The 17,081-nt window shown below is 39.8% G+C and overlaps 1 protein-coding gene across 1 annotated transcript in view; it reads right to left on the bottom strand.

Annotated features, from left to right (window-relative positions):
• The window catches only part of dlgap3 (discs, large (Drosophila) homolog-associated protein 3), a 183,628-nt gene that overhangs the window by 6,996 nt on the left and 159,551 nt on the right, over nucleotides 1-17,081 (bottom strand). The window contains exons 4-11 of the mRNA XM_051872654.1: nucleotides 11,604-11,824; nucleotides 11,363-11,465; nucleotides 10,127-10,316; nucleotides 7,934-8,442; nucleotides 7,749-7,843; nucleotides 3,421-3,899; nucleotides 3,177-3,268; nucleotides 293-439 (exon numbers count right to left, since the gene is read on the bottom strand). Of these exons, the coding sequence (XP_051728614.1) occupies nucleotides 293-439; nucleotides 3,177-3,268; nucleotides 3,421-3,899; nucleotides 7,749-7,843; nucleotides 7,934-8,442; nucleotides 10,127-10,316; nucleotides 11,363-11,465; nucleotides 11,604-11,824 (1,836 nt within the window). The remainder of the gene's footprint in view (nucleotides 1-292; nucleotides 440-3,176; nucleotides 3,269-3,420; nucleotides 3,900-7,748; nucleotides 7,844-7,933; nucleotides 8,443-10,126; nucleotides 10,317-11,362; nucleotides 11,466-11,603; nucleotides 11,825-17,081) is intronic.

Raw genomic sequence — 17,081 nt, 5'->3', positions numbered from 1 at the left:
GTGGAAGCAGCAGACAGTAAAAAGAAAGAAAACAGAGATATTAGTTACATATTTGTTAGGCTTTAATATCTCAAAGCAAATGAACAGGTCTTTAGGCAGTAATTCAGCTGTTATTCCAGAACATGCATGTCTTTTTTCCCCCTCTAGTTTAGTTCCTTTTCTTGCTGAGGTGTTTGTGTGATGGCAGAGAGCTGCTGGGGCCCAACACATGAGCGGTTCTCCTGCCCACTGCTGTTTTGGCACTGGAGTGGAGCTGTGCAGTGACTGGAGCAGAGCGGATCTCCACTCTCACCTTCTTCTCTGGAGGCAACCGCCAACCAGAGTCTTTCAGCCGCTGGAGGTCCTGAAACTTCACTCTGACGTCCTCAATGGCTAGCTGGAGGAGGTCCCAATAACTGGCCAGATCCTGAGTGGTGGGCTGAGGGTATGATGAAGGATCCTGTGAGAAGAGTGGGGGGATATTATAGAGTGCTGCAGGGATGACATATTTTTGTAGGCCAAAACACGGAAATGATTTAGTAGTATTTCAGCACTTCCAGTTCCATCGTCCTGAAGTCTTTTGAATGAGTTTTTGTTAAATACCGCAATATATTTCCACGTTTTACTCTACCGCATAAAATACAGTATTATATATATAATATAAGTGTATTTTATAAAAGATTTTACTTGTCTTGAAAAAGGCGGTTGCTGACAAGTGGCTACATAAGACTACCAAGCAAACACAGAACGTTCCTTTAACATTCGTTTTTGGTTGCCGTTTGGTTATTTTTTTGGGAACCAAATACTAATGTTATGGGAATGTTCTTTTTAGGGTATATTTTTTGTAACCATAAAGTAACATAACCCAAAAATAACTTATAGAGAACATTCCTTAATGGTTATTTTTAGGTTTTTATTTTGCAACCATAAAATAACATTCCCAGAATGTTGCAGGGTGGTTATTTTTTTTAAATAACCTAAAAATAACTTATAGAGAACGTTCCCTAATGGTTATTCTTTGGTTATTTTTATAACCATGTAAACTAAGTTTGCAAATGATTTTGTGTAATGACAGAGCCCTGAAAAAGCATTTACTAAAATATAGAAAACAGATAAACGTGTTATGAATGATAATATTAAGCCAGGGTTTAAGCATAGTGATAACAGAAATGATAAATTCGTTGGTTTGTTTCTATCTTCATTTACTGCGTGCTTCCAGCACGTGCACCAGTCTTCAATGAGTCTTATTTAATCTTACATATGATGGTTGACGTGCTCAGATGATTTTTATTAATTAACGTTAAACAATAGATAAAACCAATGTCAATGTTTTTTATAATACTGATTATAGGCGTCCATACAGATCCATTTTCCATGCCGCTAGCCTATAGCCTGGGTCGCGGGTGTGCTGGATGATTGCCGGGTAATTACATCAGACTAAAGAGGCTAGGGGAATGTTGTAATAATGTTATGGTAACGTTAAAATAACGTTAGAATAACGTTATACAAACCAAAAACTAACATTATAATAACATTAAGAAAACTCCTGGCAAACCAAAAACAAACCTTAACAAAATAATGTTCTAGGAACGTTAGATTAACATTAGAATAACGTTCTACAAACTAAAAACTAATGTTATAATAATGTTAAGGGAATGTTAGTAAAACTAACATTCTGGCAATGTGAAGAAAACGTTCCTGGCTAACCATAAACAAACCATAAAAAAATAAACTTCCAAAAACTAACGTTCTGGAACCAAAAATTGTTATCTGGGTATAGAGGTTGTTGGGGACATTAAATATCATCACACTGAACAATAAAAAAACCCAATTTTAAAATTGGAATATTGCATAAAAAAAAAGTTTAAATGAAAATAAAGTAGTGTTTCCATCCCATATGTTCAAGAGAACAAAATTGTCACTTCCTGGGAAATTGGCTCAAAATATCTGTAATAAAAATGGAAGTTGCTGCAATCGGGGAAGTCACTGTGGCTCTTTTTTCCTACATCATAAATGACTTGCATCTCAGAACGCACAGACGGAACGCAATAAACGCTGTCATGTAATCTTGCGTTCAGATGCCTGGTGTTTAGGAATGCAATCATGTGAGACACATCTGGGAGGTCATTATACCAAATCATTTTGATGACAAACTTTGGCTCAGGCATTTCAGAAGGATCAAACCAACATTTGAGATGCTGTGAAATGAAATTGGTTCGCTGATGTTATCCAATCACATCCACTGTTAAATCACATGAGTTTTTTGTTGAGGGCTTTATTCGGTTAATGTGTTTCCATAGTAGTTTATGCGCATGTCTTCTTATTGGATACAAAAAATGTATCCACCTCAATTGAGCGCGCAAGTTTTTTATGTGCATTTTTAGAATTTATGCGCACCTTGGCATTTCCATCCAGCATTTTTATTATGCAACAAAAATGTGAAATCCCAAAATGTGCATAAAAATAGGTGGATGGAAACATAGCTATTGAAATAATGTGACAGTGGTTTAGTTAGTTTATAATTTACATTTAGTTTCTTACTTTGGCTGATTGTATTTAGGCTTCAAAAATTGTAAAAGTTGTGTTCATTTGTGAAGATTATCATGATGAACAAAACACGTAAGAATAATAAACTTTTGTTTGGTCACAGATCTTATTTTCTGCAATAATCCAAAGGCCAATGAAAAAAAACCTATTGGTTTTTCAATAAGGAAACCAGGGTGATGCTAACTTCTGGGATGGCCTAGTAAAATACGTAATTCAGAAATCACAGAGAAAGAGAGAGACATTATAGAGAAAGAAACTTCTATAGACTGTATGGCCATTAGTGTTGGGAAGTCTGATTCATTTTAGTGAATCAGTTCATTCAAACAGTTAATGAACTGTGACTATCACTCACCACTAAAATGTCTGTTATTATTTTTTTTACAAAAAACTGTAAAATGCTACAGTAAAAACCTGTTGTTAACTGCAAGATTCATTAACTGTAACTGTAAATGGTTAAACATCATATTATATGCCATTATACTGTATAATACTGTCAAATTTACAATGATCTCTGTCATCATATGGCTTTTTGTTTTACCACCTGTATTATTTTGGTGGTTATTTTAAGATAAAGAGATAAGATAAAGATAAAAGGTAAGTAAGGACATCCTCCCTTTTATCCACAACAGAAAGAGTTACAAAGCACTCACCACACTCTGTTGGCACATCCTGAAGAACTGCTGGACTCTTTGTGACATGAGCATCTGAGCACTGCCGACGGCTCCTCTGATGAGTTCCAGCACTGAACCACAAAACAAACCAATCAGAGGGGAAAAAACATTTAGACAGAAAGATCTGTGGGCAAAACACAACAGATTCAAGACCCCATGAAATCATAATAAGTGTTTTGGGGCATGTCTGCTCCAACCATATCTTCTGTTATTCCTCACTCACCATCTTCCGGCAGTTCATTCGTCTCTGCCTCCCTCTCCATGTTCTGGCACCATCCCTCCATCCTCTCTACCTCTGTCTGCAGGAGCCGGAGGAAGAACTCTCCATCCCGTAAGCAGGGTGAGGCTCGGCCCGAATCTGGGAGGCTCCGCGGGCCCTCGCTCCAACCTCCCACTCCCCGCTCGGGGGCCAGGGGCAGAGGGGAGTGAGAGCGGGGCAGGGCCCTCAGTTCTGGAGGGCCTGGCTCGGTGGTGTAACCGCTGTGGTAATCCTCACGGTAGGCCCACTGGCCCTGTGTGTGCACTGTGCGGTACTCTGCAAACTGACCGGCTGATTCCGGTTCAGACGAGTGGCGCTGGAATGAGCAGCCAAACTGCAGGCCCTTGTCTTGAGTGGGGACAGTCAGCCCACCAAAACCCTCTGTCTCAAGATCAGCCTGGACACTCGCTGTCACACTATTGGAGCGTTTGAAACGGGCTCGTCTGGAGCAAATAACAACAGGACAATTAAACTCAAATGTAGTGGTCGATATAACTATATGTAGTTTTTGATATAGTAGGGATGTGACACAAGATCTCACAAGATTAACATGTGACGAGATTTCTCGTCGAGGTGAAAAGCTGTCTCACGTTATTGCCTTAACGGAATGTGAGGGTGAAATTAGGACAGAATATGCCACCGCTACGTTTACATTACGCCTCCACTGTCATTTGGATTTTTATAGAAATAAAAACCATTTAATTCAGTTGGATAACGGTCGCTTTAATCCCATCCAGCTCATCCAACACAAGCTGCAGAATCGTACGTAGTGCAGCAGGAATCAGAGTTCACTGATCACATGATGAGAGGACTGACAAGACCATGGCAGAGGATTTGTTGCACAACACAGCCTAAGCATCTGACAAAATGTCTTATAGAATGCGCGCGCAGCACAGCCGCTCCCTTTTCACAGAGTATGCGCAATTGCAAAATCGAAAGTGAAAGTAAAATGCGAGCGTGCATTCAAAAGCTATTTCAATACCCCGCATTTTGAAAGCGGCTCCCTGATGCATGCAAATATCTCCCAATATGAAAGCTATCTTAGGCTGGGCTGTGTAGTTGTAACCGTCTCTTAGCTCTGTATCATGCTAGAAGAAAAATCTGGTCTCTGTTTGCACTTTGAAAATTGAGAGAGTACTACTGATTACTGCATATGATAATTCATACTCAGAAAGTAGAACTGAAATGACAATAATTACAAGATTAGTTAAAACATTTCAAATGCATCTGCACTTTTTTTCGTCATTGAGGATTTCTTAAAAAATACTGTGTAAAAATCTCCTCTTGTTCTCAATCTTGTGCCTCATCTCGTCTCGTAAACTAACTCTCGTCACCCCTGTGATAATATTTACCGCATTTATGGCATAATGTTGACTACCACAAAAAATAATTTCAATTTGTCCCTTGTTTTCTTTAAACAAAGCAAAAATTGAAGTTACAGCGAGACACTTACTATGGAACTAAATGGGGCCAATTTATGAAGGATTTAAAAACAGAAATTTGAAGCTCATACATTTACAAAAGCATTTACAATTCTGTTAAATTTCTTTATTTAAGCTTTAAAAATCATAATTTTAGGGTTTGCGGCATTGCATTGTCATAGTAGCAAAGTTGTAAAATTGGATGCAATTTTCACTCTAAAAATATTAACACCCATATTGTTTACATCTTGTGGCTATTGAAAGTATTTTAATGTTGACAGATTTGCCCCAGTCACTTCCATTAAGTGCCGCAACTGTAAATTAAAGATTTTATTTATTTATTTATTTATTTATTTTTTGAGGAAAATAAAGGACACATGGAAATCAACATTATGCCAAATATACTGTTGATTGAGCTTGTACTACTAAACCTGGACCACTCCTTTAATACATGTTTTAATACCAAAAATACACAAACCTAGTGACTTCAGACCAACAGAGTTTCTGCTAAATCAAGAAAAAGGCTGACAATGGTAATTAATGATCAAAAGGCACAAAGTGGATGAGTGACAATGACATCACTTCACAGGTTTTGCTGTGTTGCGTAATGGCTGCCTAATTATACCCTCTCACCTCACTCCGTGTTCCTAGCACGTACACCCACTGCATGTGCATTTGCTTGCGTGTGTGTGAACCTTGCACCTGCACCTCTTGCTCATCTAACACTGTGACACATTCACACTCCCCACCTCAGAAATAAACCAACCACCCCTGACTACTTTTTTACCAATTAGGAGAAAGAAGGGTAATATAAGAGCTATATTTAAAGACCCCATGAAAGCTTTTAGTGCATGACTGTTAGATTTGAACAAATCTATAAGCTAGTGCACTTGTTCTCAGCCGCTTAGACTTTACACTGGACATTTAGTAGGGACCCAATACAAAGATGTTTTTAAAATCAAACAATGAAATGTATTAATGTTACCTTAAACTGCATAGTCCCACCAACATGCACATTTTTTAACATGTTTACAAACACACTCCAAAAAAATGCTGGGTTAAAAACAACCCAAGTTGGGTTAAATATGGACAAACCCAGTGATTGGCTTGTTTTGACCCAGCAGTTGGGTTAAATGTTTGCCCAACCTGCTGGGTAGTTTTATTTAACTGAACTATTGATTTAAAATAACTATATGGCTGGCTTAAAATGAACCCAAAATAGGTTGGAAATTAAAAATCAGACACATAATTACTAGAGGCAACAGTAATAATCAAAAGGTGAACATTTATTAATAAGCATTATTTATTAAACTTATTAATAAATCTTCATTGATTAAACATTAAATGTTAATTTCCAGCCTGTTTTGGGTTCATTTTAAGTGAGCAATATAGAATAGTTGAGTTAAATAAAACTACCCAGCAGGTTGGGTCAAACATTTAACCCAACCGCTGGGTCAAAACAAGCCAATCACTGGGTTTGTCTATATTTAATCCAACGTGGGTTAGTTTTAACCCAGCATTTGTTAGAGTGCATCTTGACAAAATTTTAACACATTTAATTTAATATATATGGGATGGGAATTGTAAAGGACTTAATTATTCTTTTTAGTACTTTTAATAAATACAAAAACTGAAGAAAAAAATTACAATTCTACTGAGCCACTAAAGCAACATGGTGATAGAAAAAAAAAAAAATTAGATGGGACAAAAATATATATTAAAATACAATATATATCCATGACTGAAATATGAGTATGCGATTGGTTCTGTTGTGTCTAGCTGTAACATTCTAACACTGCATCGTTTCATACTGTACAAATTTGTCACCGCAATGCGAAGTCGGAGCAGGGTTTCAGAGTTCGCATTTTCAGTGTAAAACGTTCCTTTACCCATGGCTAAAAGCGGTGTTTAGAATGACGATAACCCGGGGTTAACCGCAGTGTGAAAAGCCCTAAAGTTTCTCAAGGGAATGCAAACATTTTGCTAGCAAACGTTTTTTGGGGGAACTATATATTAAACAATACTAAAATTCTTACTATGTAGCATACATTAACATTATAAAATGCTACTATCATTATAAAACCCATAACAACACACCGTCATATGAACAACCAGTCAGTAACTGCAGTGATTAGTTGTGTGTCTATTTAATTCACTGAAAAAGAACACCATTTGCTTATTTATTATTTTTAAGTTTAACAATTCCTGAATTCCTGACATTCCTGAAACAGTTAATGGCTTCCAAAGCTTTTTTTTTTTTTTTTTTTTTTAATTTTTTTATCATATTTAAAACAGAAAAATTGGTTACACTTTATTTTAAGGTGACAGTTACATTGTACTTACTCAAATAAGTACTGAGCAATATTAAATTAACTACATGTACAGTACTTACTATAGAGTTAGGGTTGGGTTTAGGGTTAGTTACTTGTAATTATGCATAATTTACTGTTATCAATATAGTAAGTACATGTAGTAACATGTACCTACGTCACCTTAAAATAAAGTGTTACCGAAAAATGTAACACATTTAATATACATAAAATTTACTGTCTTTCTCTTACGGGAAAGATTATTGATGTGACTCATATTGCACTCAAGAGTGTTAAAAAATAATTAAATGCTGTCTAGAATGAGAAATGTCCTTCCCACTAATACCACCTGCAATCAACCAGCAATAGCAAGTAGCAACTCATCATGATTGATGGCTAACATGTAAACAAAAGAAGTTTTGGCTATTTAAAATAAGTGGGGAGCCCTTCAATACTCTTTTATTTGCAAATACATAAACACAGGAAAGATAACTGCTATTTTATGCCATTTCAAAAATGTTATGAGATCTTTAGACATTGAGAAAAATGAAACAAGCTCTACCTCTTGTCATCCTCCACCTGAACCCCTATGGAGTGCACCTCTCTCAGCGCTTTGCCTTCAGGGTCTGAGTCAGACAATGTCTCTGAGCTGTCCACCTGGAAAACACACAGAGAGACATTTAACAAAATGTTGCATGGGAGAGAGAGATCAGTCTGAATCTCTCATGGGACAGTCCCTTCTTATACCTGCACTGCGATAGAGGGTCTCCACTTCCTTCCTCGTCCTTCCTGTTTGAACTCCTCTCCTCCAGTCAGAGCTTTAGCTAGGGACATACTGTTCTGGGGCAGCGAGGACGATTTTCCCAGGCTGCCTCCAGCCCGGTCCCTGGATCCCCTGGGCCCCTCCAGCAGGTTATCGGCCGAGCTGCTGTGTTTCGGTTTCATTGGACCAGGTCCACCAGGGTAGCCGATGCTCTGAAGGGCCCTGCCGTTCAGACTCTCTGCAGAGTTGCTGCTCTGTCTGACCCGCGTCGTACTCCCGCCAAGGTAATGCCCACCTCTTGAGGTACGGCCCCCGCTGCTTTCTGTCAGGTCCACTGAGTTGCTGTGCTGTCTGGGCCGGACCAGAACAGGCTGTCCTGTACTCTGGAAGTAAGCGTCCTGAGTGGACTCAGTGCTGCTTTGAGCGGTCACAGAGATCATTGGCTTGGACATGCGAGGGGGAAGAGGAGGGGGTCCTTTCCTGTATGGGAACACTAAACCGACAAAGACAGAAAGGATTTGTTGAGACCTGTATTCAAACATATTATTCATTTGGAAAATGAAGGGCTGTTCACTCAAAACAGTCACCACAGAAACAATAAAACGTACTCTTCATTTGAGTTAACTCTCTGCTGAAGAAGGAAATCATTAGTAAGGAGAACATAGAGAAAGGTGAGGATGCAAAGACTTACAACAGCACAATTTCTGCAAAAGTCCTCAAGTACTAGGCCATTTTTTTCTAGCTGAGACAAAACATAGACACACAAACAAACACAAACATGTTTCCAGTACAATGAAAAAAATACAACTAAGCATGTGGCACCTTTATAGGAACACAATGTTTAAAATTGGTAGTTTCTTAATCAGAGTATTGTCTTAATCGGGTTAATATTGGAATATTGTTGTCCATAACATACTGCATAAGTAATGTTGCAGCTACATGTCTACTAACTCTCATTAGAGTGTTAGTAGAGTATTAGCAGACTGGTAGGCTTAGAATAAGTTGACATGTAGTTGCAAAGTTCCTTATAGTCAACAGAATGTTCAAGGGGACCATCAAAATAAAGTGTTACCTATTTTTGAAACCTTTGATTACAATATAAAAACTATAACAGGCAGATAAATGTACAGTCACAATAATTCTGGATAATGCAGAAAGTATTTTTTTCTCACCCAGAGCTATAATATGGCTTCTGAAGACTGAGAAGAACTGTAAATTGTAAAATCATTACAATTTCTAGAATAGAGAATTGTGAGAATGCATACAGATATATGCAAATATAGTATCTATATTGAGAAGACAGAAACATAGATAAATGTACATATACACATTATAGCTTAAAAATCCCCACTCGAGAGTCATCATTGAAAAGCTTTAGACACATCCTCATGGCTTAAGTAACATCCGCTCACTCACTCACACACACACACACACACACACACACACACACACACACACACACACGCTCTTGAGAGTAAAGACATGAAATTCAGTGGGACACACTCTGAGATTAAAGGAGTTTTAAAAAAGCATGCCTAAGCCCTCCTTCCATCTCTCTTGTCCTCTCCTCATCCCTCTCTCTTAAAAACACTCACACTCCGGTGTGTGTCATGAGTGTTGCCTTGGGAAACTGCAGATGGATGCTTTTGACACTTCACAAGGGCTTTAATAAATCTCCCGTGAGAGTCTCTACTCTAAACGAGAGAATAAGGGACAATGGGAAAAAAGATGGAAAGTCATCCAAATAATAGAGAGAATAAAATATCATTGCAATTACGACCATGCAGCGTTAATTTTTTACACAGATTTTGTCTTTGGCTTTTGTCCTCTCTTTTGGATTTTGTCATAATAATTAATTTCAGTAATTCCTTGATGAGATTAACACTGCCACCATAATCTTGACTACAACCCAAGGGATAGTCAAGGAGACAGACGGTCACATGGGAATTTGAGCATTTTATAGTGTTTTACGATGTAACATTTGTTTACAGTCTTGATATACTGAGAGCAGAGAGATAGAAGGAAAGCAGTTTTGATCTAAATCCCTTGGCTGAAGCGTGTTTCTCTTGCAATTCCTATGAGACTGATCCAAAAACTCATTAAGTCTCTAATCTAATCCCTGTGACAGCATGGAGACTAGGTATACCCACACATACATAAACATGCTGATGACTCACCTGCTTCGCCCTTCACGCTCCCCTGTGGGCCCGACATGGAGAAGACAGACAGGCAGTCATCGTCCTGGGAGCAGCCGGCTTGGATGGCCCGTACGTAGCTGTGACTGCGGGTGCGGAAGCATCCGGGTAGATCCAGTGCCTCAACGGCCTGTGATTCCATCTCTCCAAACAGGTTCAGAGAGTCGCTCAGCTAACACACACATAGACCATGTTTCAATTAAGGTTGAGATCCATATGTTTCTGCATATAACTCTGACTGTTCATGCAATAATAAATGACATTGTTCATGTATCAGCTAATTGTCACATTATTATTATGCTCTGACTTAGGGTTACATCTAGTGACCAGAATATTATTCGCAGACTTGGCTTGGGCCAATCAGTATTTACCTAGAACACCCAGACAAGCACCTAGTCATGTCCTAGCAGCCAACAGAGCACCCAAGCCACCACCTGGTTATGCCACTGCATCGTACGGCTTGGTACTGCTCAATTTTTGGCACTTTTCCACTGCATGGTATGGCTCGGTACAGCTCACTTTAAATACTACCAGCTTGGTTGAGGTTCCAAGCAAGCCATACCGATACTAAAATGTGACGTGTAAACACTGCAGATCACTGATTGATCAGGGAGAATCGTCACTACCAGCATCATTGGATTTGCGACACGAGACATCAAACCAATTGGCAGTAGAGGCGGCGCAACTAGAATGATAAGTCTATAATCCCACCCACTTTGAAGCGGTACTAAACTGCTTTGGAAAAGCAAACTGAGCCAAAGTAAAGCGAGCCGTGAAGTGCCAAGCTGAGTCGTACCACACAATGGAAAAGTACCATAACTAGTTATGCCTTAGCTACTACCCAGAACTCCATAGGTACTACCTAGTTATGTCTTAACAACCAGCAGGACACCCTAGCAATCACCAGAACACCCAAGCCACCACCAAGTTATGCCCTAGTAACTAGCAGGACAGCCTAGCAATCACCAGAAAAACCAAGTCACCACCTAGTTATGCCCAACCAAGAAGCAGATCACCCTAGCAATCACCTATTTTGCCCCAGCAACCACCCAGACCTCACAAGCAACCAGTACAACACCCTAGCCATGCATTACAACATTCATAGCAATTCTATTTTAATAACTGGTTATTTAAGAAAAATTACAACATTAAAATAGCTTGGATAACTAACTTGCTAAATGTGATGTAAACACTGTGTATTGTGTGAGTGTGTTATACCTGAGCGCTGGTCAGAGAGCGTGTGTAGCTGCGGGAGCGAGCGTGGCCCTTAGGCGTGGTGCGGCTGTTCGGGTAGACGTCTGTACATTGTTTACACGAGTACCTGAGGAAAACAGTACTCCATTAAAGCCTCAGCTGGCCCTTCTACTACATGGTAGTCCAACGTAAAATGTGCTACTTTTTAATACAGCAAATACAAATCTCAAAACAGCAACAAACTGAAAATCAAGTGACTACTGACTTGGATGTGGTGGAGGAGCGCTGGTCCATGCTGACAGACCGGCGGAAGGCTTCTCTCTGGGCGATGAGGGCTGATTTGGGTGAGGCTTTGGGGCTGGTGTCTGAGTCAGCGCTGTCGTCGTCCCCCATGGCCTTGATGTAGCTGCCACTGCGCATACGTCTGCAGGGGATCTCCCCACCACTGTCGGATGGACCGCCACCACACCAGTCATCTGAGGGCACCTGCAAGATACACGTGATTCGCTCTCAGCCTGGCCTTTACTTATGAAACTGATGAGGGATGAGGCTGTTTCGATATCAACTGTATTGACACTTTAGACAATATTGGCAGTTTCTTTAAATCTTTTGAACGAATTGGTTGAGAGAACGATTCATTGACTCAACAAAACAGTCACTTGTTTCTTCCATAAATGTATCTTTGTTTTTGAAAGAATCAGCTGGGTGAATGATTCAATGACTCAATCATTAAGACAGTCACTTGTTTTGTACCTGAAGAATCTGTGTTTTTGAATAAATCGGATGAGTGAATTATTAAATGACTCACTCATTAAGACAATGGCTGCATCCAAAATCACATACTCTCTGAGTAGGTACTTAATTTGAATAATATTGCGACTGTTAAAAAAAGTATGTTATATATAGTATGAATGCAATTCCGGGCATACTACATTAGCATTAATGTAGTTGTCATTGTCATGTGACCTACCAGCGTCAGTTGCATCACTTCACTGACATTCACAACTCCTCTCCCTTGGCCTCTTGGGATAGAAAATAGTTTATCAGATGCACACTTCAGAATCTCGCAGGAATTATTAAGTCATCCAGGAACTTTTCACCTACTGTTTTATGAATACTGTGAATTCTGACATACTACTGTTTTTTGGCCAACTAGGTAAGTAGCAATTTCAGATGCAGCCATTCACTTGTTTCTTACCTCAACGAATCAGTGTTTTGAATAAATCAGATAAGTGAATGATTCAATGACTTGCTCAAATAGACCGTCACTAGTTTCATTGTTGAATGAAACAGTGTTTTGACTGAATTGGTGGAGTGAAATGATTCAATCTCAGTATGAGAAAGTCGCTTGTTTCCACCTACTGGTGTATTGATATAACTTGCAGGAAGAGTCGCTGAAAAACTGCACCACTAAATCACAGACATGGTCTGTCTGGAACGCGCAAACACAGACAAGTGGAGTGATTCAAACAGCGAAAAGTCCCAATTGCTAAATATGAGGACCTTACTGTTCTATAAATATATACCACTGATATGGGAGAAAATGCAATGATAATGCAACTAAAGGTTTATGTATATCAGAAAAAACAGCCTTGTTAGATATGTGGCTTTCTGTCCACAGCATAACCAGGGGGAACAAAGGGTTGAACTGAGGGCAGCTGAGTAAAATGAAATCTGATTGGTTGACAGGGATGAAAGGCACCAGCTGTACATTTAGAGCTGTCATCACACTCAAGAGCTGCCCCTTGGCTGGGGCATGGACACAGCGCAGATGTGGGGAGATAGCAGGTTATGGAGGGGAGAGGCAAGATTATTTATTTTCATGAATTTTGCTCTCCAGAGCCATGTCCTTTTCTGATAGCATCGCTGTGTATTATTGCTGTTTTTACCTGCGCATTTGCTCTCTGTCACATATTTTGTACACATAAAATAAAAAAGCCTGTCTTACAAGCGACTATAAGGTGGCTAGACATTTAAAACCAGAACCAATACCTCTTTCGATTCATGGTGAAGTGAGACAGACACAGGTCCAGAATTTTTTTGTTTGACAAGAGGCTGCTCTCCTCAATGTGTTATTGTATATATTTTCTCTGGGTATCATGTTTTGTTCATAATTTAGCTCTCACTGTGAGGATACAGGAATATTGAATTTTTTAAATAAAAATGTAAATATGATTAGCATAGTTAAGACTGTAGATAAGGAGTTATAATCTCAACAGAGGGCTTTATTCTTCTTTTTACTTCTTTTCTCACCCCTTTCTTTCACTGACATCAGATAATAATCCCAAAACCAAATGACCAAGGGGAGATGCACCTGCACTCACTCACACACACAAGATAAGGAATGCCTTATCTATCAATTGACCACTCAGTGGGGTATTTAAAGGTCATCCTCTTTTAAAGGATGATGCGACTTGATCTCTCTATCCATCTCTGTTTCTCCTGTCTCCACCCCCTCCGATCTTCCTTCAAATACACACATGTGCACTTATGTACACATAAACACACCCATACACAAACATCATTTTGAATCAGGAGCTCAACTGGCCTCTTCTTGAGAAGCTGATCAGAAATTTTTCTAATCCTTGGTTTGAGGTAGATTCTCTTTATTTTCCCCAGACTTCCATCCTTACACAACTTTCACAAAATTGGCCTCCTTCTGACCATTTTGAATAGTTCATAAATTTTGCTCAGTGAAAAAATAATGAAAGAATTTTAATTTAAAGGGATAGTTTCACACAAAAAATGACAATTCTGAAGTCATCTACTCACCCTGATTGTTGTTCCAAAATTGTATGACTTTCTTTCTTCTGTGGAACATAAAAGATCTTTTGAAGAATGTCATTGCACTTTTTGTCCATACAATGTTGTTTTGTTTGTCATTGTCTTTCATTATATGGGCAAAAACAGCTGTCAAAACTAATATCTTCCTTTATGTTCAGCAGATGAAAGAAAGTCAAACACATGAGGATGAGTAAATAATGACACAATTTAATTTATAGGTAAATAAAATTTAAAGTTGGCATGAATCAAAAGTTACAAGGTCTTTTCTTCCCTATTATGATGCATATCTGCATAGTGAAACAGCTTCTCAAACAAGACAAAATATAGGGCAGGACTTGGTTTTGTCCAAAAGAGAATTTATTGGATCATTTTAGTTTGCTATTTCTGCAATCTCATGTGAGTGACCAACTTAATCTCACAGCAAAACGTAACTATGTTATGAGTTGGTGATTTTGTATGAATTTGTTCAAAGTTAATCGTACACAAACATACGGTTATTAGAAAAAAGGTCCACTCCTGAACATACCAGTCACTGGAGTGTAAGCAGATTGTATGAACACGTACGGGTGAGATCGTACAAATTCATATAAGTGATCCACCATTTCGCCAAAACGTACTACAATACTAGAATATTTCATAAAAACAAGAATTGTCATTATTGATTTCAAGGTGACTTTAAGATCACTGATTCCCTCATCCCCCTACCCACAAACACGCACTCCTTGAAGGATACTTGCAACTTGTGTTATTGTTCTCATCCTCTTATTCTTTCCCCCTACAGCCCCTGGTTTGTTCTCATTATATTGACACATTTCACTTCCTTCCGCTCCCCTGCTAATTGCGCCATAGATCGGCTGACTTGTAACAGAGGATTCATCTGGTTTATCCCCATGTCTTCAGATCAGATCACATCAAAAACTGCTCTCCCTTGATGAGCCCCCAACTGAGCTGGAGCCCACAGCTGGGTTTCTTTCTCCCCAGAGGCTCAATGTAGCTGAGTCAGCTGCTCTGCCTTCAGCTATCACTGTAAGACCTCACTCAGTTTCCTCTGGACCAGTTGCTCTTCATGATGGAACAAAGAATGAGCACTGATGAGGACTAAATGCAGGGTTATCTGATGCCAGAAGCTACTCTAAAAATAGTAGCTTCCAAAGCTACAAGCCATTTATGATTTATAGTCAAACTACAGTTAAGCTACTCTTGTGTGAAAAGTAGTTAGCTACACTACAAACTACAAATATAAAGTTACTAATTACATTAAAGCTTTTAAAAAGGCGATATACATCAATCAGGCATAACATTATGACCACCTTCCTAATATTGTGTTGGTCCCCCTTTTGCTGCCAAAACAGCCCTGACCCATCGAGGCATGGACTCCACTAGACCCCTGAAGGTGTGCTGTGGTACCAAGATGTTAGCAGCAGATCCTTTAAGTCCTGTAAGTTGCGAGGTGGGGCCTCCATGGATCTGACTTTTTTGTTCAGCACATCCCACAGACGCTCGATTGGATTCAGATCTGGGGAATTTGGAGGCCAAGTCAACACCTCAAACTCGTTGTGCTCTTCAAACCATTTTTGCTTTGTGGCAGGGCGCATTATCCTGCTGAAAAAGGCCACAGCCACCAGGGAATACCATTTCCATGAAAGGGTGTACATGGTCTGCAACAATGCTTAGGTAGGAGGTACGTGAAGTAACATCCACATGGATGGCAGGACCCAAGGTTTCCCAGCAGAACATTGCCCAAAGCATTACACTGCCTCCGCCAGCTTGCCTTCTTCCCATAGTGCATCCTGGTGCCATGTGTTCCCCAGGTAAGCGACACACACACACCCGCCCATCCACGTGATGTAAAAGAAAATGTGATTCATCAGACCAAGCCACCTTCTTCCATTGCTCTGTGGTCCAGTTCTGACGCTCACGTGCCCACTGTTGGCACTTTCTGCGGTGGACAGCGGTCAGCATGGGCACCCTGACTGGTCTGCAGCTATGCAGCCCCATACACAACAAACTGTGATGCACTGTGTATTCTGACACCGTTCTATCAGAACCAGCATTAACTTCTTGAGCAATTTGAGCTACAGTAGCTCGTCTGTTGGATCGGACCACACAGGCCAGCCTTCGCTCCCCACGTGCATCAATGAGCCTTGTCCGCCCATGACCCTGTCGCCGGTTCACCACTGTTCCTCCCTTGAACCACTTTTGATAGATACTGACCACTGCAGACCGGGAACACCCCACAATACCCCATGTTACTCTCCTACTCTGCTGACTATGACAATGTATGTAGCTACACAGTGACCGTTGAAAGATCGGATATATGTGTGTGCCACACTGAGTGGGAGTGTATGAATGTTGATTGGTTGTCTCGCTGTGACAAATTAGCTAAACAAAAGTGGCGACTGACCAAATGTATTTCTATCACATTGAAACTGATGTTCTGTGTAATTGGAGCTTTCAAGTGCTAATATTACAGGAAGTTAAATTAGTGTCAGGGCGAGGCCTCCATGCACGTTCCTGTCACCCTGGGCAACAATAGCAGAGAATGCAGGAGACGGCACAGTTGGTTATGTCCGTCAGAATGCATTGACTTTTCTCTCTTTCTCCCACTCAAAAGCCCGGGGACAGAGAAGCAATGACATGGGGTGCACCTGATGTTTATTGTGCTTTCTCACAGCTGCTATTCGGCCTATATTTTGCTGAAACTGGTCTTCTTTTCTTCAAGCACCAGGTGTTTGAAGTCTAGGCATGATGTGACATTGCACGGCTGCAACAAAAATGATAACCGTCAGGTCACAAACTATGGGACCTATCACTTCCCCTTCACAGCCTGATATTTTCTTTCGGTACCACGATAAGGACTGAAGCATCATGCAGTCAACTAAAAATGTGTATTATATATATATGTACATTATATATATATATATATATATATATCCGGGGCATTTCCTCCGAGGAGGCA

Source organism: Ctenopharyngodon idella, chromosome 19 (assembly GCF_019924925.1).
Source record: "Ctenopharyngodon idella isolate HZGC_01 chromosome 19, HZGC01, whole genome shotgun sequence".
Classification (NCBI taxonomy): Eukaryota; Metazoa; Chordata; class Actinopteri; order Cypriniformes; family Xenocyprididae; genus Ctenopharyngodon; species Ctenopharyngodon idella.
Note: the sequence above shows the minus strand (reverse complement) of the source record. Positions and strands in the feature narration are given on the sequence as shown.